At 34.5% G+C, this 25360-nt stretch overlaps 1 protein-coding gene across 4 annotated transcripts; it reads left to right on the top strand.

Annotated features, from left to right (window-relative positions):
- Positions 1 to 2741: 2741 nt before the first annotated feature.
- Positions 2742 to 24626, top strand: LOC115437197 (retinoblastoma-like protein 2). Of its 4 annotated transcripts, XM_030160410.1 has the most exons (15): positions 2742 to 2980; positions 8424 to 8540; positions 8657 to 8763; positions 11395 to 11495; positions 13312 to 13449; positions 13625 to 13789; positions 13977 to 14046; positions 15537 to 15610; positions 18227 to 18403; positions 18502 to 18573; positions 20116 to 20173; positions 20841 to 20992; positions 21090 to 21266; positions 23716 to 23950; positions 23995 to 24626. In XM_030160410.1, exons 2-14 carry the CDS (start codon positions 8467 to 8469, stop codon positions 23917 to 23919), a joined length of 1569 nt encoding a protein of 522 aa, XP_030016270.1. In that variant the 5' UTR covers positions 2742 to 2980; positions 8424 to 8466; the 3' UTR covers positions 23920 to 23950; positions 23995 to 24626. The 4 variants fall into 4 exon arrangements, with proteins under 4 accessions (XP_030016270.1, XP_030016279.1, XP_030016262.1 ...); XM_030160419.1 differs by having other exon boundaries at positions 15540 to 15610; positions 23716 to 24626; XM_030160402.1 differs by having other exon boundaries at positions 23716 to 24626.
- Positions 24627 to 25360: the final 734 nt, after the last annotated feature.

Below are 25360 nucleotides of genomic sequence, written 5' to 3'. Positions count from 1 at the left end.
AGTTATAATAGTTATTAATAATTCAGCAATAATTACTCTCATGTCTTGTATTCTTTATGACAGTGTTTCCCAAACACTGTGCCACGGCGCATAAGTGTGACGTGGGAAATCATCAGGTGTGCCGTGGAAGATTATCCAGTTTCATCTGATTGGTTCTATAAGCGACCGGCGTGATGTAGATATGTACAAATGCATGCACCAATGATCCACTCTACAACAACAGTCTCCCTTTGCAAAGTGAAAATGAAAGTGAACCGGCCCCAATGCAGTGCGTTCTGTTGATAAAGCCCCCCTCACTAGTGATGTGCGGAGTCACAGATCAGGTTGGGGTGGGGGGCATATGCCTCTATTATACGGATCTCAATCCGTAGGCTGGGGTTTGATGATGATGATAATGAAATTCTTTATGCAGTCATCACATAATAATACAACCAGTGTCAACACTACAAACATTACCACCAGGTTAATGACTGAAAAGGCCCAGGCAGAAGTAGAATGCTTCTATTAATGCCTGTCCTACAAAACAAACTCATCTACCCTGCATTCAGTATAGGAAAAAGAAAAAACAATAATGCATACAACCAAACAAACAATCAAAAACATAAAAAAGTGAAACTAAACCAGAAAAATAGAAAACTTAACCAACCAAATTAATGGTAATTTAATGTAGAATCAAAAATTAATTATTTACCTATTATGAATTAGATCTTAACAATTGTATCCTTCAAAAATTGCCTTACGTACCTTTTTTTTTTTTTTTTTTTTTTTTTTTTAATCAATAATGGGCTACCATTCTTAAATCCATGCTGGCCTCATTCCATAGTTTAAGTCCAACAACAGATATACATCTTCTTTTAGTCTCTTTTTAAACTTTTTGTACAACAAATTTACAAACATCTTGCAAATCATATTTAGACTCATGTGTTGAGAAGAACCTTTGTACACAGACAGGTTCTGTCCGAGGGGTCGCTGATGCACTCCTCTCAGCTTTCTCGTTCCAAATGCCCCGCGTCTTTCTTCAATTCTTGCAAGAATATTAGCTTTTTGTTCAACTAAACAGGCCCAGGTTTCCCACTGAGTAAGTACACTGAGACTAGATTTACATTATATGTCAATACTTTTTGGGACATTTTTGTGGGCTGATGTGCCTTGTGATTTTTCAAATGTAAAATATGTGCCACGGCTCAAAAAAGTTTTGGAGACACTGCTTTATGAAGTTATGACATGAAATACACCTTATAAAAAACAATTAACCCTTTCATGCATGAATTACGACAACCTAATCAAGATATTTTTCCTAAGTGTTTTTATTCTGCTTTAGGCATGAAAAAAACAATGTGATTCAACTTTTTTCTTTTTTTATGAACTTATTTTTCATGGAGTTGCAAAAATGTCCACTCAGCTAGACACCATGTGTTTAATTTTTGAAGCAAAGAAACATGTATTTACTGGCGTACTGTGTGAAAACTATGAACAATTTCTTTTTAAAATGTTGCTAATCTGATGTTTTCTGAAGTCACATTTTAACATACTCTAATACTAGTTATTAATCACTTTACGGAGATAATACGCGAAAAAACAACTTTTTGTTTAAAAAAAAAAGTTAAATAAAGTCTAATAATAATAATAATAAGATACAATTGATTTACTCCAAAACATGTTAGTGCAGATGAGGTTTATCTAGAACAGTAAAGTTACAGTAATGGTATGAATGTCAGTGTATGGGATGATCCATTGTGTTGGCTGATATGGAACTAAAACAAATCAAATCAAATTTTATTCATATAGCACCAAATCATAACAAAAGTTATCTCATGACACTTTACATATAGAGTTGGTCAAAACCAGACTGTAAGCCAATTTACAGAAACCCAACAGAATCCTCCAGGAGCAAACACTTGTGACTGGTGACAGTGGCGAGGAAAAACTTCCCTTTAACAGCAGAAACCTGGAGCAGACCCAGACTCCTGAAGGATGGCCGTCCGCCTTGACCAGTTGGGGTTAAAGAGAGAGAGTAAAGGAGGAGAAAAGAAAGAGCGATAGAGATAGAGAGAGATTGGGGGAGAAGGGGGGAAGTAGGGGGACACACATGAATGCAGTTGATGCACAGATAACTGAACTAGAACATCTATGGAACTATATAATAAACACCATCATAACTATATGGATAAGTGAGTGATGACGATGAAGGAGGAGAGAGGCAGGAGCATAGCAGCAGGTCCAGAGATGATCCTGGGAAAACCTATGAGGCGATAAAGCACAGAGACTCCAGGAAAGAAGTCAGGTCAGTAACATATATTTATTGTAGAAGAGAAAATTAGGAGAGAAAAGGTCAGGGAGAAAAGAGGAGCAGAGAGGAGGTCACAGAGGAGGAGGAGGAGCAGAGAAGAGCTCAGTGTATCTAGATGAGTCTCCCAGCAGTCTAAGCCTTTAACAGCAAAACAATAAAATCCATGAATATACAGAAGAACAGCTGTAGAATAACTGTCCACTGTAGTGACCAGTATGCATGAAAGGGTTAAATTGAAAATAAATAAATAAATAAATACACCTATTTATTTATTTATAGACTTCCTAGACATTAAGTGTATTTGTACAAAGTATGGGCCTGAATTTGACTGAATCTGCAGCATGGAACATCACTAATATTTGAATGCCAGGGTTTCTATCTCAGTGCAGTTGCCTGTTTTCTCCTCTTGGTGGCGCCTGTGGTCTGTAAATGACCCTCTGCTGCTGCTGCTGCTCAGTGTCTGCCCCAACAACAACCAGATACAGATGACAAGTTGAGGCTTGTCTGGTTTAAAGGGGCCAATGGGCTGAACTTCCTCAGCCTGTTGAGCAGCAACAGTAGGACTGTTCTGATCCATGCTGGACTTCACTACAGTTTATCAGTCGACCTGAAGGGACACACAGGAGGTTCTGACTGGAGGAGAACCTCAGTCTGACCGTGGAAACTGACCCTGAACCCCCACAGACTCAGGTAAGAGGCTTCTACAGGTCTAAACCTGGGTGTTGTTGGTTTTCTGACAGATATTTTTACAAGTTTAAATAGTTGGATTGTAAAAAAGCTGTACTTGTATTTATATATAATGTAAAAATGCAGTTTATTTAAAGCCTGTTTAAAAGTTCAACATGTGCTTTAAAGTGAAAGTAGGATTTTGTTTGGTGTAATGGCCTGTCACAGTGAAGGCCAATGTGGAGAAAACAGGAAGTGGGTGTGAACTAAATGTGGCGGGAAAAGATTATAGCATTGCATAGGTATAAATAATTCATAACTGTATCAAAAAAAAAAAAAAAAAAAAATCAAATACCAGTACTTTTAATGTGTATGCTGCTGTGTTATGTTTTGGACCCATCAAGTTTTTCTCCACTGTTTCATGTACTTTGTGTATTAAAAACAAAAGTCATGTATAAATCACTTTTGCCCAAGTTGTGTTTCATTCTGGTTCATTGCCACTCCCATCTGAAGTGTCACTGCAGGGAAAACGTGCAGCGCAGACTGTCCTTACTGTGTTTCCACCCACAACACTACTACGCCCTGAAGGAAGAGGTTTCACATCGAAACTTTAAAAGTGCAAATTATGACAGATTTTTCAGCAGTGACTCAGAGCCTTTGAACAAACTCTGATATAGTGATGCAGTCAGGGGGAAGAGAGGAAGTGGAAATAAGGAACATACAGTCGCGGAAAACATTATTAGAGTAGAAAATTAGAATAGAATAGATCTTTATTGTCACTGTTATAGGAACAGTGAAATCTGTTTAGCAGCAAACACTTAAAGTGCAAAAAGACTATATAAAAATATTACACCAAATACTGAAAAAGATTGGTAATGTGCAAAAACTACAAAGATAAGATATTAAATGTAACAATACTACTAAAATATGCAAAAAGCTAACTCTATACTACAGATAAAAGAAATATAACATGTAGTTGCAGAAAAAATTATCAGACCACCCCATGTTTTCTTCAATTTCATGTTCATTTTAATCCCTGGTACAACTGTAGGTACATTTGTTTGGACAAATATAACGATAACAACAAAAATAGCTCATAGTAGTTTAATTTAAGAGCTGATATCTAGATATTTTCCATGTTTTCTTGATAATAACCAAAATCAGTTAAGTTCTTACATTAATATCTATGGCATTGTACTGCTAAAAACAGTGCTTTTAGGGATTCCATGTTTTTTTTTTTTCTATATGTTTTAGTCACATGATCCACACAGGAGTTAATACTTGATTGCATAACTATTGTTTTTGATGACTTTTGATGGTTTAATAATTTTTTCTGCGACTGTATTTATGTTTAGCTGCTCTAAGGTTACTATACCTTATCAATAATGTTGTTAACCTTAAATTTGTTTGTGTATTTTTGTAGGGATAGTCAACATTAATGAACATCTGTTTTATAATAATATAAGATATAAACATGTCAGATTATAGTAGAGGTTGCTATTTAAAATCAGGTTGCAAAACACAGACTATTACAAGTAAAAACATATAAACAAGAATAGAAAAAGACAGATTTATTTTACTTTGAGTCTTTATTTCAGGCTTTTATATTGTTGAATATATTGTAATGTTAGAAATACTAAGGACATCAAACACAGCCTAGACCACATTCACATCACAACATTTATTTCCGTTGTTTTCTTTTTGGATACACAACGTTGCTGAACCTAGACCTGACCAACTGAATCAACCCTATATTGTACAGGCTTATATTGTAGGCACTAGGCATGATGGGTAATTATTTCAGCAGTCTGGAACAGGGTCAAACTTACAGAAGAGGATTAGGGCCACTGGAAAAAAAAAAGACAATATAGGTCCAATATATAAATATATATATTTATAATTTTTCTGACTTTTTTCTCAGAATTCTCACTTAAATCTCAGAAGTTTGACTTTTTTCTCAGAATAATACAAAAAAATATATAATGGACTTTAATATTTTTTTCTCCAGTGGCCCTAATCCTCTTCCGTCCCCTTCCATTGACACACGGTCCAGTTTTTAGGCCCTTGATCAAACTGATGGTTGTTTAAGAAATGAGAAGCATCAGTTAAAAAACTTGTTGTAACTAGAACATATTAATCATAGCAGTAATTATCCAATGGAAGGATCTGAACTGTTTGCTTAGTTAAATCCAGGTGGATACTGTGTTTTTTTCTTTTTCTTTTTTTTTTGTTTTGTTTTGCCTAGACTGTGTAATAATTGTCTGGAGCTGGAAAAGGCAATTAGATGATTACTTGGCCACTATTAAGAAACTGACACTGTTGAAATAACTTTGACTTTTACTTGAAACTGGATAATTACTGATGTAAACATGTTTGTCAAAGGAATAAAATATCTAAGAAATGCTGAACACTGAAAAAAAAAAAAAAACATCTGAAACTGAATATCAAAGTATGTGGACTCCAGCCAGTAATGATGCCTTCATGTGCTAGGGGAATTATGGTAAATACTACTTACAAACTCAAAAATAGCACATGAATGCCTCCTCATGTTGTATTTTCCACTGGGGAACTGGGAAAAAATGTTGATACATGAGTTGCCAAGGTGAAAATAACCTTTGAACTTTTCAACATGGCAAATGATAAGCACTGCTTTTATTAACGTTCTGCTGCTGTTCTCTGATTACTTTGTCCTGCTCCAGGGGGTCTTAAACTTTTTACAGTGGAGTACCCGCTGAAATATATATTTTTTCACCAAGTACACCCAACTCTCGCTTCAGCAATTTTGACTGAAAAAAATGAGGCCAAATTTGTTCCTGTGCCAAAGGTGTCTGTTTTTATTTTCAAAACTATGTAAACAAACAACATATATTTAACTTTAATATAATAAAAATAACAAATCTTTATTAGAACATTTTGTGCAAAATATAAACTGAAAAGTACCCTCTTTCATTGCTAAGAAAAATTAAATGGTCATGAATGAATAAATGAGCCTTTCATCAACAAAAAATAATTACTTAATTGCACAAAAAAACTCATCTTAAATAATATAAAATAGAAATGTTTTTTAAAATGCAACCAAAGCTTAAACAAGATGACAGATAATAATAATAATAATAATAATAATCATCATCATCATCATAATAATAATAATCATAATCATAATTTGAAAAAATGAAAAAATTGAAATGAAATAAAGTCAGGAGTGTCAGTTGTATTATATGAGTGTATTTATTGTGGGGTTTGGTTTTTTTTTAATTTCAGCATTAATTCTCATTATCAGAGGTGTCAGAAGTGTTCCCATTCATTCCTCAGGTAGAAGTATTCATTCCTCAGGTAGAAGTAAGAAGCTGAAGTATCAGCTCAAGCTTTTTACTCAAGTAAAAGTGTAAAAGTACTGGTTTCAAAACTACCTACAATACAGAAATAAATTTAAGGGGAAAAACGCCATTAAGACAAATGTTTAGGCACCACAGGGGCCTATAGTGCACTACCCCACCTCCCCGAAAAAAAAAAAAAAATTCTGAAGGCCATAATGACTATAATGTTATATTAAAATGTTAATGTTGAAACATTTGGGATGTACTAGGCTACCTGTTTCAGCCGCATATATGCCCCTCATTTTAGTCCAATGCAAATGTCCAATGCAAATGCAAATGATGACGAGTTGAATATACTTATTATAATGGTGCAAAAAGTCAAGGTTTCGAAATGGTATATGTTTGTACTTCTTATCCAACCACAATCAAATTCACTCTATCCAGATGGTACGATTTATGTGGATAATTTTTTTTTAAATGAAAACAAGCTGAAATGAAATCAGAGTAACGAGGCTATTTTTAAAATGTAAGGAGTAGAAGTAAAAAGTAGACTGAAAAAAAAAATTACTTCAGTAAAGTATAGATAACCAAAATTTCTACTTCAATAAGGTAATGAAGTATTTGTACTTTGTTACTTGTCGCCTGTGCTCATTATGTGTTTTGTATTCAGTACATGATGATTTATTTAATGTATTTTACCCCTTGGGCTTCTTCCAAGTACCCCTAGAGGTACGCGTACCCCACTTTGGGAACCCCTGTCTGACTGGAACCTGCAAAACTATTGAAGCGAACATGTATGTCAAAGGAATAAATCTCTAACATCAACCCTTTCATGCATAAATTATGAGAACCTTAGTCAAGATTTTTTTTTTTTATTGAGTGTTTTTATTCCTCCTTAGGCATGAAAAAAAAATTCAGATCAAGTTTTTTTCCTCATGGAAATACAAAAATGTCCATGCATTTAATTTTTGGTGTAAAGAAACATAAACCCAATATCAGAAAGTGAGATGAAAACAATGAAATAAAAACATTTTAATGCTGCTAATCTGATGTTTTCTCACATTTTAACATATTCTAATGCTAGTTATAACTCACATCATGGAGATAACATGCAAAAAAAAACCAAAACAAAACTTTTTGTCAAACAAATAACAATTGATTTACACTAAAACATGTTACTCCAGTTCAGGTTTGTCAAGAACAGCAACGTTACAGTAATAGTGTGAACTGCAGTGTATGGGATGATGCATAAGTGTCCACTGTGTTGGCTGATATGGAACTAAAACAACAAAACCCATGAATATACAAGAGAACAGCTGGAGAATAACTGTCCACTGGAGTGACCAGTATGCATAAAAGGGTTAAAATAACAACAACAAAAATTCCATCTAAAACAGAATATCAAAGTAAATACAGAGAAAAGGTTCTGTATGTGGAGTCCAGAAGCCTAACATTAGTGATCAGACACTAACATCATGCAGTTTAGATCGTTTATAAGGCATCACCGACCAAACCAGAGAATACATCAGTCCATATCAGTGACATCAGTGACATCTTTTAAATCACTTCTTAAAACACATTTTTATAGACTTGCTTTTATGTGATGTCTGTCCCCTTTTTAACCTTAATTTTTAATTTTAATTTTTTAATTTGATCCTGTTTGATAATTAACTTGTTCATACATTTCTCTAATTGTGTTGCTTCTGTTTTAGTGTTTTTGCTTGCTTCGTGTGTCCTGCTGTTGTGCCCTCTGTCAAAGCACTTTGTAAACTTTGTTTTTAAAGGTGCTATACAAATAAAGTTATTATTATTATTATTATTATTATTATTATTATTATTATTATTATTATTATTATTATTATTATTATTATTATATTCACAAATATCTGAAGACTATGATCTGAAGTCTGTTGGACACACTGAGGTCACTGACTTACAACGATAAACAGCACATGTGCAAATGATTAGAAGAGCACACACACACACACACACACACACACACACACACACATACACGTGCATATTGATTCACTGTAGGCGTCTTATTAGTTCTATTACTAATATAGGAGGTGTACTGTTGTCTTCACTCATACGTTTTTTTTGCACCATAACCACCTGTCTGGGTTTATTGCCTTCTTCCCCTTGTTTAGGTGCTCATTCCTGTTCTACCTCTCATCCTGTGTTGAAGTCACCATGACAACCACACCTCCGGGCACCATGGGAAAGCTAATGTTTGGCCCCCGTGACAGCCTGTCTGCTATGTTTAGGTTAGCACAATCTGAGTATGTCATACTATCACACAGCATCTACTCTGACAAATGAATGTTTGTATTGTTCTTTTTGTTTTACTGACCACATTCTTACTGTGACTCTCATAATCCAGGACGTGTTCCAGAGATCCAACTGAGGCCGTTAACACGAGACTGAGACGCATGCACCACACATTTATGCAACACCACAGGAGCAATGCAGGCAGTGAGAAGAACAAAAGTAACCAACCTATTTAATCATCTAATACAGTGCTTCCTAATCTTATTTCTCTCGTGACCCCATTTTAACATCTCAAATTTCTATTGACCCCAGACATTCAAAATGGAGACTTTTTTTTTTTTTTTGCTAAAATTAATTTGTTTTTGATCATGTAATAGTTTGCTATACTATGTTTCAAATAAACGTTAATTTTAGATGACATTTAGTCTATATAATGTATATTATTATGAATGGAGGCAGAAAAGCCAGGTGTAGATTACTGGGCAAAGTGAGAATTTTATTTTCCTTGGTCAGGATATGTACAGTCAGTCCAGCTTGGATTTACAAGGTTGACAGTTAATACTGAACAAACAAGAACTCAAACTATGAATTATGAAAGAGCTGCAGCATCTGAAACCGACCACAATGAACATTTGACAGATAAACAGAACCACAGTGCTGCAGTTTCAGAGTTCGTCATGTTTTTTATGTATTGTGATTATCTCTGTCTCAACTCATAATATTTTTTATTAGTAAGTTTTTATTTTTTATTTATTTATTTTATCAATTACGAGAAATTTCAGGTGACCCCATTTGAATTCCAGGCGACCCCACGTGGGGTCCAGACCCCAAAGTTGAAAAACACTGATCTAATAGACATGATATTAATACAGAAGGACCCAGTGTGACTTTAGTGGCAGCTCCTCAATGAAATTTTCTCTCTATTTAACCTTCCCTAAGTGATTTATCACCATTTATTATAATATTACCCTCTGGATTTAGCATTTTTTCCAGTGAAAATCATCTATTTTCCTTTTTCTAATTGACTGATCATGTAGATGTTCATTAAAGCTCAGAGTAAAGTCAAAGGTTCATTTATCAAAACAGAAAAAAACTGAAGAAAAGGTGACTTTTTTAGTAAAATATAGCATTAACTGAACATAAACCCAGTGTGTCCATCCACTGTCATTGATCCAACTCCATTGGTTTTACTGGTGAATCAGTGTTGTAGAAGATGACATTGTTTCCATGGTAACTACGGAGCCTCTGAACATCCAAATGGGTCATATCTTTATATCTTTATATATATATATATATATATATATATATATATATATATATATATATATATATATATATATATACATATATATATAATTTTACTTTTTTCATTTGGGAAAATACAACAGAGTAAAACAAAAAAACAAACGACTAAGCACATTTGTATATCATGTCTGAAAAATCAACAATGGTAAAACATGAAATTGAACTAACACATTCCATATAAGTTCTCTGTTTCGAAAAAAAAAAAACAAAACAAAAAAAACTGTCAAAATAAGTTTTCCCTTTTTTTGGTTATATTTTGTTAAATAACATACAGTAGAACAAAAAATGTCCCATTTCCCCCTTATTTTCACTATTCTTATTTCAAAATCCACACAAGTTTCAACTCCGTTACATTCAACCAGTTCAGCTATAACTTGTCATTCCAGTTAAGTTAAATCTGGCCTCTGTGGGGTGTTATATACAATCCATTTTGACCACATTTCCATAAATTTATCCTGCTTTCAAATGGGTCATATCTGATGAGTGTGAAAAGATGACAAACTGCATTTTACAGCTGTTATTTACACGTATTGATAGAATTTGTAGATCAACAGTTGATATCAGCAGATGCTTTTGTTCGACGGTGGATGTTTGGGTCTTTATGGGTTAACTAACTGGTAACTGATGCATGTGTAAGATGGTGGCTTTTACTGCACTCCAGGAAACACTGTTACTGTGTGTGGAGTGTTTCATGAGGACAGATGTGGATTGTTTGCACATTAGAGCTGGTTTAGGGCTTCAATTTTCTGTATATTCATTTAAACCCTGCACGGAAAACTGTGCCTGGTCACGAGACAACACAACATGAGCGAAAACCACAGGTCAAACCCAGAATGTACTCTAGAGAACAGTGTGTCTTTAAGATGAGTCTGCACATCTGCTATTTTCAGAGAGAAAACTATTTCTGCTATTCTGTTATGTCTCAAGGTTAGATGTATGAAACATAACCTTAACTATTTTCACATCAAAACAAGGATTTACTATATTTTAGCAATAGTGTACTGAATATAATTAAAAGACTATAAAAAAGAAAAAAAAACATACATCTGACCCTGTTTGACCCAATGTTACCAACTTGGGTAACAAAATAAAACAAATTAATGGTAATAAAATCCTACAATAGTATAAAAATGTTTCATATTAAAAATGCATAGTGACTTTTATTCAATGCAGCTGAATGTGAAATAGAGAACACTGTTAATTTTTTAAAATTGATTTATTTTGAATATAGAAATGGTACAAGCTTCCTGATTGCTACTGATTGACTTCTTTGTACAACATAATATAGAAATGAAAATTCAAGGAAGCAATTTTATTTTATTAATGAGAAATAAAGTACAATAACAACAATTAGTGTCCAATTGTTGATGTCTTAAACATATGATAAATTTGTTTTTTGCTCACCATAAGTAATAAAGTTAAGTCTTATAACTAAAACGTGGGTCAAATTCAACTATAACAGCTTGATCCCAATAGGACGGTTGATGATAGATGGTAAATTGAGGCTTTAAGGTCTTTTTGCTGATACTTGCCAGTCTTCCACAGCGTTGGTGAAGTGCTGCTGTGAGGCTGAGAGGTGGTACTACAAGATCCTGGAGAACCTCCTAGAACAAGAGAGGAAAAGGCCTGACTTCAGGGGCTTCTCTGTGAGTGTACTGCCCTCCTGTGGCCACATCTGGAACTGTTAACTCACCCATCAGATCAGGAACCACAATCAGAACAATTTAATTTCAGTTGGGCTGGATCAGTAAAATACTAACATTACAACCCAGTTTTTTACCCCGCCCCCTGAAGGGAAGGCAAGGGGTAGTGTTTTTGGTTGGGTTTGTTTGTTTCTTTGTTTGTTAACACTAGCAGCAATTAATTCAATTCATATCAAATTGGGTTTATAGATTACCAGTGATCCAGAATCGGGAAAAGTAGATCAATGTTCAGATTTTTATGATTTTTAAAAAACTTCCCATTTACTTATAGTGGGTGAAATATAGTCGCGGAAAAAAATGGTTAGACCAGTCTTGTTTTCTTCAATTTCTTGTTCATTTTAACCCTTTCATGCATGAATTATGAGAACCTTAATCATGATTTTTCGCCCCTGTTTTTATTCCTCTTTTTAGGCATGAAAAAAAAAATGCAATTGACAGCTTTTTATGAACCTATTTTTCATGGAGCTGCAAAAATGTCCACTCAAATGGATACGATGCATTTAATTTTTGAAGCAAAGAAACATGTATTTACTGATATACAGTGAAAACTATGAAATATAAACACTTTTAATGCTGCCAATCTGATGTTTTCTCATATTTAAACATACTCTAATACTAGTTCTTACTCACTTCTTGGAGATAATATACAAAAAAAACCCATTTTGTTAAGGAAAAAATTATAATTATAGTCTAATAACAATTGATTTACACTCAAGCATGTTACTGCAGATCAGGTTTATCAAGAACAGCAAAGTTACACATATGTAACTTCTTTTTTTTTTGGCAAAAATTTAAATGGATTTAGAAACTTAAGATGTTATACTATTGAACTACAAAAAGTTTGAAATCATTATCTCAATTCTAATTTTTTGATTCAACGTCAACAGGCACGTGACTTGACCCATATGCATAAGTGTCCACTGTGTTGGCTGATATGAAACTAAAACAACAAAACCCATGAATATACAAGAGAACAGCTGGAGAAGAACTGCCCACTGTAGTGACCAGTATGCATGAAAGGGTTAATGCCTGGTACAACTAAAGGTACATTTGTTTGGACAAATATAATTATAACAACAAAAATAGCTCATAAGAGTTTAATGTCAAAGCTGATATCTAGACATTTTCTATGTTTTCTTGATAATAACCAAAATAACTAAAGTTCTTACATCAATATCTATGGCATTGTACTGACAAAAACAGTGTTTTTAGGCATTCCATGTTTTCTTTTCTGTCTGTTTTATTCACATGATACACACAGGAGTTAGTACTTGATTGCATAACCATTGTTTTTGATGACTTTTGATGGTTTAATAATTTTTTCTGTAACTGTATGTACAAGGGGTAGGGTTTGTTGTGTCTGGCACCACTTGTTTTCTTTTTGTTTTAGTAAAAAAATAAAAAGGTAAAAAAAACAAAAAAACAAAAAAACCCCGAACACACCCGAACAAAAAAAAAAGTAAAGTTGTCATTATTTCCAGGTTATTATAATAGTATTTTACTGGTTAGACCCACTTAAGATCAATTTGGACTATATGTGGCCCCTGAACTAAAATGAGTTTGACATCCTTGATTGATAATATATTTAGTGTAATTTCTTTGCCTCTGAAATTCATCCTCTGGGCTGGACTGGACCCTTATGTGCATGTTTTTCACCCCTGCATTAGAGGAACTGAATTAAACTAAATGTGTAGTAGATGTTTGTGTTCTTCTCCAGTTTTTGTAAAATAATGGGTTGACGTGCATGTGTTTGATGCAGGGTATCTTGGAGAACGAGCTTTTCCACTGCTGCCTGGTGGTGTGTTGTCTGGAGATCACCATGTTCACAAACCACCTACCATGTGACTTCACTCTGCTCCTTAACATCTTCAACCTGACACCATACAACTTCTGGAAGGTGTGTATGCCAGCTTACACTGTCTAGGTGTGTGTGTGTGTGTGTGTGTGTGTGTGTGTGTAAATGACAGATTTCTGCATCAAGTCTTGGATTTGCATCAACGTCCAAACGGACCATTGACTCTAACACCATGAGGATACTTAATGCTGGGTTTTGGCGTCCGCTTGTCTGACAGGTGATAGAGCCGGTGTTGCGGGCTGGAGTGGTTCTGCCTCTCACTGTCGTTTCACATCTTGGCAAAGTAGAAGAGAGAGTTGTTGAGGGCTTGGCCTGGAGTGGGGACTCTCCTCTGTGGCAGGAAACGAGAGCCAACGAGTGTCGTCTGCCCACCTGCCAACAGGTTGGCAATAACCCACAAACACACTTTTCCTGGCACCAGGAATTGTGTAAGATTTAATTCTAAACATCCTTCCAGAGTGATGCTGAAAAGGCTTTTCAACAGGGATTTGTACGGGATATGAAATAAGAAATATTGGCGTGGCTGAACAAACCCACAGCATGACACCAGAATGTTCTGTTTTCTGTAGGTGATGCCTCCTAAACAACTTGAAGATCCAAGTGGAGCGACTCTGCAACCAGACCAGAACCTACCAGGAGGTAAATGTAGAGTCAGTACACAAATGAATGAGTCATTTATGCTGGTATTATTTTGTGTTATTACTAAATTATTGCCTGTTTTTTTTTTGTTTTGTTTTGTTTTGTTAGCAACGATCTTTTTTGGATCACGATCTTTTTATTGAAGTTTTCTCAATATAATACAAGTGCAGTGCTGAATGGTCCTTACAGAAATCTTAAGTAAGCATGGGTGTAAATCAATCGCTGCTAGCACCATAGAAAAAAACAAAAAAAAAAACAGAACTAAACAAAGCAAAGCAGCGCAAACAACAAACTGTACATAAAATAATCCCTCCTCAGTCATTGCCAGTGCACTAGACATAATAAAAGATCACTATCATGACAGAAACCTGTGTTAGGGGTAGGAGGGCGGAATCGATAAGCAGAATCATTAAGCAGGCAAGCAAACAATTCCAAGGAATTGAGCCACTGGGAACCGGTTCTCAAAAAGAACTGGTTCTCAATTCCCATCCCTACTTATGATTGTGTAAAGTTATTATTATTATTATTATTATTATTATTATTATTATTATTATTATTATTATTATTATTATTATTATTATTATTATTATCTAAGTTCAGCATTTGGTGATTCATGATTCAGACTAAACTGTGACAGTTCTGACCTGGTTTAGATAGTTCCAAACAGATCTTTAGTGCAGCTATTGACAACACAAACTTTATGGAAAATGGAACTGATTTGTGGTTTTTGTCTTAAAACAGAGCTAAGCTAACAGAGCTATAATGTCAACTATCGGCTAATGCAGTAACCCAAGTACAGATTATAAGACACAGTGTTAACCAGCTATGAGATTTTGTATGAAGAAGAAAACCATTGTTTTTGTCGACTTTTGACAGTCTAATAATTTTTTCCGTGACTGCATAACCCTTCATAATGGTCATAAAGATTTATTTAGACCAGTAGGTCTTAACCTGGGGTGTGCCAGAGATCCCAAAGGGGGCGACGTTTTGTCTGCATTGAGGTCGTGAAAAATATAATTAACAATAATTTGTGCATGTTAAAAAAAAAGATACTTATACATCCAATAAGACTATCAAAAGTCTGTATGACCCTACTCAAAATATATTTTGTCCACATTTAAAAATATCAAGCTATTTTGTTGCCTCACCTTCTTGACCTTGGAAACTTTGTGACCCCCACAGCCAGAACAACTGTCTTGTTCCTCAGATAACTATTTCTTCTAAGTTGTCAGTGTATCATCATATGTATAAAATGCCATGTCTGAAAAACATACAAATGAAGGTGACTTATCAGTATCAAAAAAGAAAGTAAGGCACTATCATGAGAGTTACCTTAACTTTTTAAAATTATTTTATTTTATTTATTATTATTATTATTTTATTGAAGGATAGAACAGTTTTAGCATGGGATTGGGGGAATAGGGGGGGTGGGGGTTGTCTTGGAACCACTGATTTAGACTATGACTAATGAGCTTTTCTTCTTCTGACAGCAGAAGTCAGTTTGGAGTCTTTAACAGTCGACAGACCCCAGACAAGCAGCACTCTCTACATATTCACTCGCAAGGTCAGTGTATCATCAAACTAACCTCTAACATTTACCAAACATGTCTAACTACAACCACGCCAAGATGCCCTTTTAGCGAATGCATTTTTGGTATGATGCTCAAAAACAAAAACAGATGTCATTAGCTGTTCTGTGTCCATCCACCCAGTACAGCTCTACTCTGAGTGTTCTGATGTAGTATCAAAGTGATTTAGTGCTAAAAATGGGATTAATATGCGTAGTTTGTGACCTGTTGAAATACAAGTGGGACCAAAATGTTATTACTTAACCCTTTAAGCCCTGAGACATTATTCCAGGTAAACATGCTTGTGTTCCTTTAATTCAGTGGCTTCGTTTTACTGTGTGTTTTAGGGTCAAAACAGTGTGAAATAACAGAAAAAGACAAAGAGAAGAATTGAAGTTTGACAGGTTTTGACTAAATAAGGCACTTAGAATGTACATCAATAAGACATTTAACTGTTTCATGCATACTGGTCACTACAGTGGACAGCTATTGTAAAGCTGTTTTCATGTATATTCATGGATTTTGTTGTTCTTTTCGTTTTTTTTGTTTTTTTGTTGTTTTTTTTTAACACATATGTTTATCAAAGTTTTAAGACACTACATATCTTTTCTGACAAGAATTGGTAACAATATGTAGCTCTCTCCTGAGCATAAACCCCCAGAATCGCAAGTGTTACCCATAGTTTTGACACAATTTATCAGTAAATACATGTTTCTGTGCTTCAAAAATTAAACGCATGGTGTCCAGCTGAGTGGACATTTTTGCAACTTCATGAAAAATAGGTTCATAAGAATTTTTTTTTTTTTTTTTCATTATTATTACCTCCGCCAAGGAGGTTATGTTTTTGCCAGGGTTTGTTTGTTTGTCTGTTTGTTTGTTTGTCTGTCCGTTAGTGTGCAACATAACTCAAAAAGTTATGGACAGATTTGGATGAAATTTTCAGGGTTTGTTGGAAATGGGATAAGGAAGAAATGATTAAATTTTGGTGGTGATCGGGGGTGGGGGGGCCCACGGGGGGGGGGCCACTGATCAGCCTTGGCGGAGGTCTGCGCTCTCCGAGTGCTTCTAGTTTTTTTTGTGTTTTTTAATTTTTTAAAAATTATTTTTATTTTATTATTATTTTTTAAATTTATTTTTCAGAAGAAAGTTTTCAGTCACATTGTTTTTTTCATGCCTAAAGAGGAATAAAAACACTCAGGAAAAAAATTTTGATTAAGGTTCTTATAATTCGTGCATGAAAGGGTTAAGATGTTTAACATGAACTGTGAACTGGAACACACTGAACAACAAGTATTTGAATTTTGGCTCAGTACTTTTTGTTTTGAGGCTCTTTTTTTTCTAAATCAGTCCAGCTGCTTTTTGATACCTGGTTGAACGCCAAAAAGCAGTTTCATGATCAAAACTTGGTCAAAACACAGTAAAAAAAAAAAAAAAAAAAAAAAAAATCATAAAAGGAAAATCACCACAACACTGCAAACAAAAGTTAAAACAAAAACCATGAGGAAAATGGAGTTAAAAAAAAAAAAAAAAAAAAAAACTGCTCAAACCATCTGTTTTCATAGTGAGTCGTTCTCACTCACTGCTCTGTTTTGCCCCCCATCACACATGTGGTGGGGGGTGCTCTGAGCATGCTCAGATGCCTATGGAAAGAACATCTATTCTATCAGCACAATTTAACATTTGACTTACTGAGCAAGCGGTTACATTTTATGAATATGTAAAATAAATCATAAATCAGAATGCTCACCACAGACACGTCAGGGGTTAAAGCAGAGGTCTCAAACATGTGGGCCAGGGGCTAAGTCCAGCCCACCAAAGGGTCCAGTCTGGCCCAGGAAATGAATTTGTGAAATGCAAAAATTACACTGAAGATATTAAATTCAGGTTCCACATACAGACCAATTTAATTTCAAGTGGGTCAGATCAGTAAAATACTATCATAATAACCTATAAATACTCACAACTCCAAATTTTTCTCTTTTGAAAATTTAAACATTTTCATGTCATTTCACAAAAATGTGAATAACCTGAACAAATATGAACATTCTGAAATGTGTGAAGTGCAAGTTTACCAATATTCTGCCTGTTATTAAATGTTTTGTGTATTTGTAGATCCACTGTGATCAGTAAGTTGTAATTTATATGTGTAATTGATAAACTGAAGCATATTATTGTTAAAATTGCACTTAATTTTCTCAAGAAATTTCAGTTTGTTCATGTTATTCACATTATTTTAAAGGATTTTCATTACATAATTTTACTTTTTTCACTCTAAAACACAGAAGAAAGTTTGGAGTTGACATTATTTATTTATTACTCAGATGAAATTTGGCTGAATGTGGCCCCTGAACTAAAATAAGTTTGACACCCCTGGGTTAAAGGGTTAAACATTTGTGGCTTGGAGTAAATGTGCAGGCATTACCTTTACATTACCCATGCACCTACATGATGTCTATGTAACTATTTATAAAGTGAGTGTACACAGTAGATGCTGACCTGGTATCCCCTTTGGTTACTGTAATTTTAGACACTAAAAGCAGACTCTAATTTCTCCAAGAGGGCTGAGAATATGTAGAGTTGATGTTAATGATGAAGACTGATCTTTGCCATAGGTTTACAGTTTAAAGGCTGAACGTCTGAGGAAGATGTGTTCTTTACTGGACGTCCCCGATGAGCTGAGGCTGAAGATCTGGACGTGCTTCGAGTACTCCCTGGTCCACTGCACTGACCTCATGGTGGACCGCCACCTGGACCAGCTGCTGTTGTGTGCCCTCTACATCATGCCAAAGGTAAATATGACGCTACCTCAGCTGTGCATGACCGCAGCAAACCACACTTTGCCTATGATTCACTGTTTTATTACTGTATATGCTTTTTTCTTTCACAGATTACCAGGTTTGAGCTTCCCTTCAAGCAAATACTGAACTGCTACAAGTCACTGCCAAACATTAACAAAAGTGTAGGTGTTCCATCTCTTATAAATGCAGTAGCATATTCTCTGAATTGACAGTATATCATGAAAAAAGGGCATCTACAAATGAAATACAATGGTGGGAAAAACTCCTTAGAACCTGTTAAAATGTTACACAATGTTAAATGTTATAATGATATATTTGCAGAAAACAAAATGCACAAACAAATTTATATGGATTTGGGTCGTTGTTAAAAAGAAAAAATAGCAAAACTAGAGAGTTTCAACATGTCATGCCCTGGTTGTGTGTCATTATCTTGCTGAAATATCCGATTTTGACCTCGATGGAACAGAGCATGTGCAGAGGAGCCCATGTTGGTTTTGAGAATCAGAATCAGAATAATTTATCGATCCCAGGGGGAAATTATTGTGTTTAACAGTCGCTCCATTCAAGTGTAATAGAAAGTAGTAGGAAAGAATTATCAATACAACAAAGAAGAAAAATATAGAAATATATATAAAGCTCTAAACATATACATACATACATATTAAAACACTCAATTAAGGCACAAAATTAGAACAGAAATGTGTACGAGACAATATATTATCAATATGATAATTAAAGAAATACTAGTGTGTTGACCCAGGGGGAACTATGGGTTCTACATCCTCTGATGCAGTTCAATCCTTTACTTTCTTTACTTTCTTGGTAAATTCCACTGGCATTTTCAGTTGGATAACCTCTCAGCTGGCATGTCTGTTTCTGCACAAGAAATTTGACACCATGGTAACATGGCTCTATTGTTTATCTGTTGCTAGGTAACCCACTTCAATGATGATTCTTTGATTCTGGGCATAGCAACGTGATTGTAAGGCCATTGTATTCCAAAATTACTAATATCTCCTAAAATCTTGGTCCTATCAACTTGACGTTTTTGCTAGTCTCTTCCTTGACCAAAAATACATAAACATGACAAACTGCAGCAGTCAGCTCTGTCTGGATTTTGTGTGATGCCCAAGACACGTACACAGAGTCCACTTCCCTTTTATAATATAGATACATAATAAGTGTGCAAAAATATTGTTGTGTGTAATTATAATTATGTGGTTATAAGGTGGACTTAAACAGTCTGATGACCACAAGCAGGAATGATTTCCTGTGTTGTTCAATGGTGCATTAAGGTGATATCAGTCTTTCACTGAACATGTGACTGTGACTGACCAGCATGGCATGGAGTGGGTGTGTGGAGCTGTCCAGTATTGTCTTGATTTTGGACAACATTCTCTATGACACTACCGTCAGTCCATCTCCATCTCCACAGCATTACTGGCCTTGTGGATCATCTTGTTGAGTCTAAAATGGCCTGATACTTGGCATAGTTCAATGATTTAAGAGTGATTCTTAATGCAATATATCACAAATGATGTCCAAAAACATTTTTCCACCACTGTAAGTCTGAATTCTGTAACAAATCACTGTGACCTGATCAGTCAGTACATGTTTATGTCAGTGAGATGATTTAGTTTGAATGTATGCTGTTAAGTTCAGATAAGAAGGCTTCATATGATTTTTTTTTTTTTTTTCCACAGGTCTGCAAGAAAGTGCTCATTTCCAGTGGTGATGCTGAAAATGCTCCAACTGAAAACAGTAGGATTACTCATAATTAAACTCACATCAGCATATAGTGAAGTAGAATATATACTGTACATTCTTTTGATTTTATTAGTTTATTTGGTCAGGACAGTGCACATTATTGAACATCTGCACTGAACATCATCAGATGTAAATATGCCAGATTATAGCACAAATGCTAATTTCCATCCATAGTCCCTATAGGCAAGTAACAAAAAACCTCATAATTAGAACATAGAAATAGAACAAATAAAGTACAACACATTCAAAGGTTCAAAGTTAAAAATGATCACCAGGCTGGTTTACTTTTAGCTAGTGTTTGAGCTGAGTTTTGAAGGTGGGTATTTGTGACTGTTTCAGTGTTTAGTTCCATTCATGGAAAAGTGGACAGTAGAATCAAGATTTAGTTTTGTCATATTGATATTGATACATATGAGACAACCAAACTGGCACAGATTTATAACTATATTATAATCTATAAACGGTGAATGCATCGTTTAGCTCTTATAACCCTGAATAAAGTGTTTTAATTGTATTGATATTTATACTTATACACATGTTAATAATGCTAATTTAATAATAGTTATACTCACTTTGCCCATGTTAAACAGATATACTCTGTGTAATATGATCTGTATTGTATCAGTAATGTGATTTCTTTTCTACTGTTGCTGATTTTCAGACCAAAGTAGCAGTTTACCCACCCCAAACACACCGTCAACGCATTATCCTGGAACTCATCAGGGAAACAGAGCAAATCTTATAGATTTCTACAACCAGATATACTCATCACGGATGGAGAACTTTGCTAAGCAGTTTGAGTCGAATGCTGCGGTGAGGGAATTTCTAAATCCGTTAGTAAATCCTGAAAAACACAATATAAGATGATACATGATAATTATGCATTTACTGTATGTGTTTGCCTTTTTAGACTCGATTGCTGGGTGATACTCCTCCATTGTCTCCATACCCGAAACAACACATAGCAACTCCTCTCAGACATCGACTTTCTGACAACCACAACATCTATCTTTCCATGCACAACACTGAAACAACACCACCACCTGCGTCTGGACTCCTCTACATCTTTAATTCAAGCCCCTCAGAGGTCTGACCCTTCTCTATGATCACTGGTCATCGTGTTAATCTACACATGCAGTGATACCGTACACCAGGGGTGTCAAACTCATATTAGTTCAGGGGCCACATACAGCCCAAAATGACCTGCAGTGGGCCGGATCATTAAAATAATAACATAAGAATATACAGGGTGTCCCATAAGTCTCCATACATAGGAAAAATAAACGTTTCTTGATATAAACCACTTTTATTTATATAATATGCTCTATATGACTGCCTTTTTTTTGGTAACACATTTCAATGCGTGTCCTCCACTGCTGAAGAACTATAAAGAAGAAATATAAAGAAATACATGTTAGAACCATATATGTATGGAATGTATTATGTCTCCTATGTATGGAGACTTATGGGACACCCTGTACAGATAATATCAATTCCAAAATTTGTATGTCTAACTTCTATGTTTTAGAGTGGAAAAAAGTAAAATTATATTATCAAAATGTTTACATCTACAAACTATCCTTTAAAAAAATGTGAAAAACATGAACAACCATGAACAAAATAAATTTATTAAGAAAAAAAAGTGCAATTTTAACAATTTATGCCATTATTAGGCCTCAGCTTCTCATTTTCACATGTTCATTACAACTTACAGATCACAGTGGATCTACAAGTACACAAAACATTTAATAACAGGCAGAATATTAGTGCAATTACACTTAATTCTCTTAAGACATTTCAGATTGTTCATATTTGTTCAAGTTGTTCACATTTTTAGTAAAAGGCTAGTCTGTAAATGTAAAACTTTGTGTAATTTTCCTTTTTTTTTTTTTTACAATTAAAAAAAAAGAGAAAAATTTGTGGTTTTCATTATTTATAGTTTATTATGATAGTATTTTACTGGTCTGACCCCCTTTAGATTGAATTGACCTATAATTATTTTAACATCCTTGATTGTGAATTTCTTCAGTGTAAGTTTTGTATTTCACTAATTCATCCTGTGGGCCAGTTTGGACCCTTTGGCGGGCTGGTTTTGGCCCCCGGGCTGCATGTTTGACACCCCTGCCGTACACAGTAAAAAATGCAGTGTCAGTATATCAGAGTCCAAGCTATTTTAACCTAGATAGAGTATTTATAGCTCTATGGAGAGTAAAAGTCAAAGTTCTGCACTGATGCAGTGTAGAATTCAACTCTACAGAGTGATGATTAGTGCCAGTCTGCCACACTGCATTGTGGGTAGTGGACGTTTTCTCATTGTGTTTTATTTTATGTGCAAAGGTTCAAGGGTGGTTTTGTGTAAATGTTTATTTAGGTTAATGCAGTGGTTCCCAGCCTTTTTTGGCTTGTGACCCCATTTTAACATCACACATTTCTGGTGACCCCAGACATTCAAAACTGAGACTTTTTTTTTGCAAAAATTTATTTGTTTTTGATCATGTGATAGTTTGCTATACTATATTGCAAAATATTATTTTTCGATGACATTTAGTCTATATAATGTATATTATTATAGATGGAGGCAGTAAATCCAGGTGTAGATTACTGCACAAAGTGAGAATTGGATTTTCCTTGGTCAGGATATGTACAGTCAGTCCAGCTTGGATTTACAAGGCTGACAATTAATACTGAACAAACAATAATTCAAACTATGAATTATGAAAGAGCTGCAGCATCTGAAACTGACCACAATGAACATTTGACAGATAAACAGAACCACAGTGCTTCAGTTTCAGCTTCACAGTTTGTCATGTCTTTTATGTATGTGATTGTCTCTCTCAACTCAACATATATTTTTTTATTAGTAAGATATTTTTCATTTTTATCAATTACTAGAAATTTCAGGTGACCCCATTTGAATTCCAGGTGACCCCAAGGTTGAGAAACACTAGGTTAATGTGTCTGTTTTATAAGGTTTATTGGCCTTTTTATGTTTATTTTTATTAATGTGACACCATGAGTCAAACCTGTAGACAAAACAAGGCCTTCCCTGATTGTTGCTGTGAAGCTATCATGGGATCACAAACGAGGAGGACTTTGCTCTTTCAAAGGAAAATTATCCCCTGAAGTATTTGAAATCCATAGAGCAAATTATCTGACATTAAAATACTTAAGAACCACTTCAAGAGAATTCTGAATGTCATCTCACGACCCCCACCTTTGGAACCCCTACATTTCTACATTGTTTCAATATTAATTAATTAATATTACCAACTAAATTTGGAGTAAAAATAACTCTATAAAGTGCAATCATATTACTTTCAACATTTGTGAAAACACCACAATGTTACATTTTTTTTTTTTACACATTTCATTGTTAATTTTGACACTGAATTCAGTACAATTAACTCTGAAAATCTGACACTGGCCAAAAAATAAATTTTAAGTGGGACTAAATGTTATCTGAAAGAGAAATAAATTAAACTGTCTAAGGGTTAAACTGACAGTCTTACACTCAATAATATTGTTGTGTTTTTCAGCGTCTGCGTGAGATAAATAATATGATCAGATCCAGCTCGTTACTGAACAGACGAGGTTATGCAGTATCACTGGATGAAGGCGAGGAGGAGGATGGGGACGGCGGTCCTTCAGCCAAGAGGCCTCGTACAGACGGACAGTCGGCCTGGCAGAGGAAACTCAGGGAGGTCATCAACGATCGCAACCAGAGAAACAACCCAGACTAGGACCGGGATTAGACATTTCAGAAACAGAACCTAACCAGAACATGTACAAAATGAATCTAAAAAACATCTGACTTCAGACTTTTATTGGTGATGTAAATATGAACCTGATTCACACTCACAGGGATTGATTTTACCAGCAGTAGATGAGACTCTGTCGTCTGTTTATTACAATATCTGACCCCATCCTATGGTTTTATAATCATGACACATTCTTTACTGGAAAACTATACTGAGCTCTATTATATTTTTCAGGACAGAGTCTGTGAAATTTTAATACATTTGTCATTATCATTACCCATCTTTCAGCTTAAACTCCTATTTCTAGTAAGTAAAACATTTCCTTTTCACATTCAGTCAGTATAAGTATATGTCTAATGAACACTGATTATTCATTAAATCATGGAATTACTCAATAAAATATTATCAGCTTCCATTTTTGGCCTCATTTGTTGCCTTTTACGACACAAACAGTTCAGGAATGAACTTAACAACTACAAATTTGAAGCTCTTGTACTTTCACATATTAACATTTTATGCATTTCATACTTCTACTCTCTTATATCTCAGATGCAAATATTTTCATCCGCTATATCTATATTTGAGAAACAGCTTTAGTTACTTTGCAGATTACAATTTTTCACCTTCTTCCAGGTCAGTGAAAACTGTATATTTCCAAATGTGTTGGTTGTGACTGTCTGTAATTAACAGAATAATTAAATATTCCAGAAAGGGTTGAAAAAGTTACCCATCTGAACTTAATAAGTTCTTTAAAAACCTACTTGTATTATTTGGAAAATAAATGGACACAAAGCAAACAACAGCTTCTCTGAGCTCATGAAAAGTTGACTTCAGAGATTTTTTAGATTCTTCTCTAGAACGAAACACACTGATAGAATAGAATAGAATAGAATAGAATAGAATAGAATAGAATAGAATAGATCTTTATTGCCACTATTATAGGAACTGTGAAATCTGTTTAGCAAACACTTAAATTAATATATTACACAAAATACTGAAAAATATTGGTAATGTGCAAAAACTACAAAATAATTAAAGAATTAAATAAAATAATTAATAATTCAATATAACAATACTACTAAAATATGCAAAAAGCTAACTCTATACTACAGATAAAAGAAATATAACATACAGTTGTGGAAAAAAGTATTAGACCACCCTTGTTTTCTTCAATTTCTTGTTCATTTTAATGCCTGGGACCACTAAAGGTACATTTGTTCGGACAAATATAATGATAACAACAAAAATAGCTCATATGAGTTTAATGTCAGAGCTCTTGTCTAGCCATTTTCCATGTTTTCTTGATAATAACCAAAATCACTTAAGCTCTTACATTTATAGCTATGGCACTGTACTGCCAAAAACACTGCTCTTATGCATTCCATGTTTTCTTGTCTGTCTGTTTTAGTCACATGATACACAC

Source organism: Sphaeramia orbicularis, chromosome 3 (assembly GCF_902148855.1).
Source record: "Sphaeramia orbicularis chromosome 3, fSphaOr1.1, whole genome shotgun sequence".
NCBI classification, from domain to species: Eukaryota; Metazoa; Chordata; class Actinopteri; order Kurtiformes; family Apogonidae; genus Sphaeramia; species Sphaeramia orbicularis.
This window is presented reverse-complemented; position numbering and strand designations above follow the sequence as displayed.

What these genes read in the sequence shown, in the direction of transcription:
- LOC115437197 (XM_030160410.1), top strand. Translation starts at nt 8,467, where the DNA reads ATGACAACCACACCTCCGGGCACCATGGGAAAGCTAATGTTTGGCCCC. An exon ending in CTGACTTCAGGGGCTTCTCT is followed by an intron (nt 11,496 to 13,311) that starts GTGAGTGTACTG and finishes TGTTTGATGCAG; the next exon opens with GGTATCTTGGAGAACGAGCT. An exon ending in TCTACATATTCACTCGCAAG is followed by an intron (nt 15,611 to 18,226) that starts GTCAGTGTATCA and finishes TCTTTGCCATAG; the next exon opens with GTTTACAGTTTAAAGGCTGA.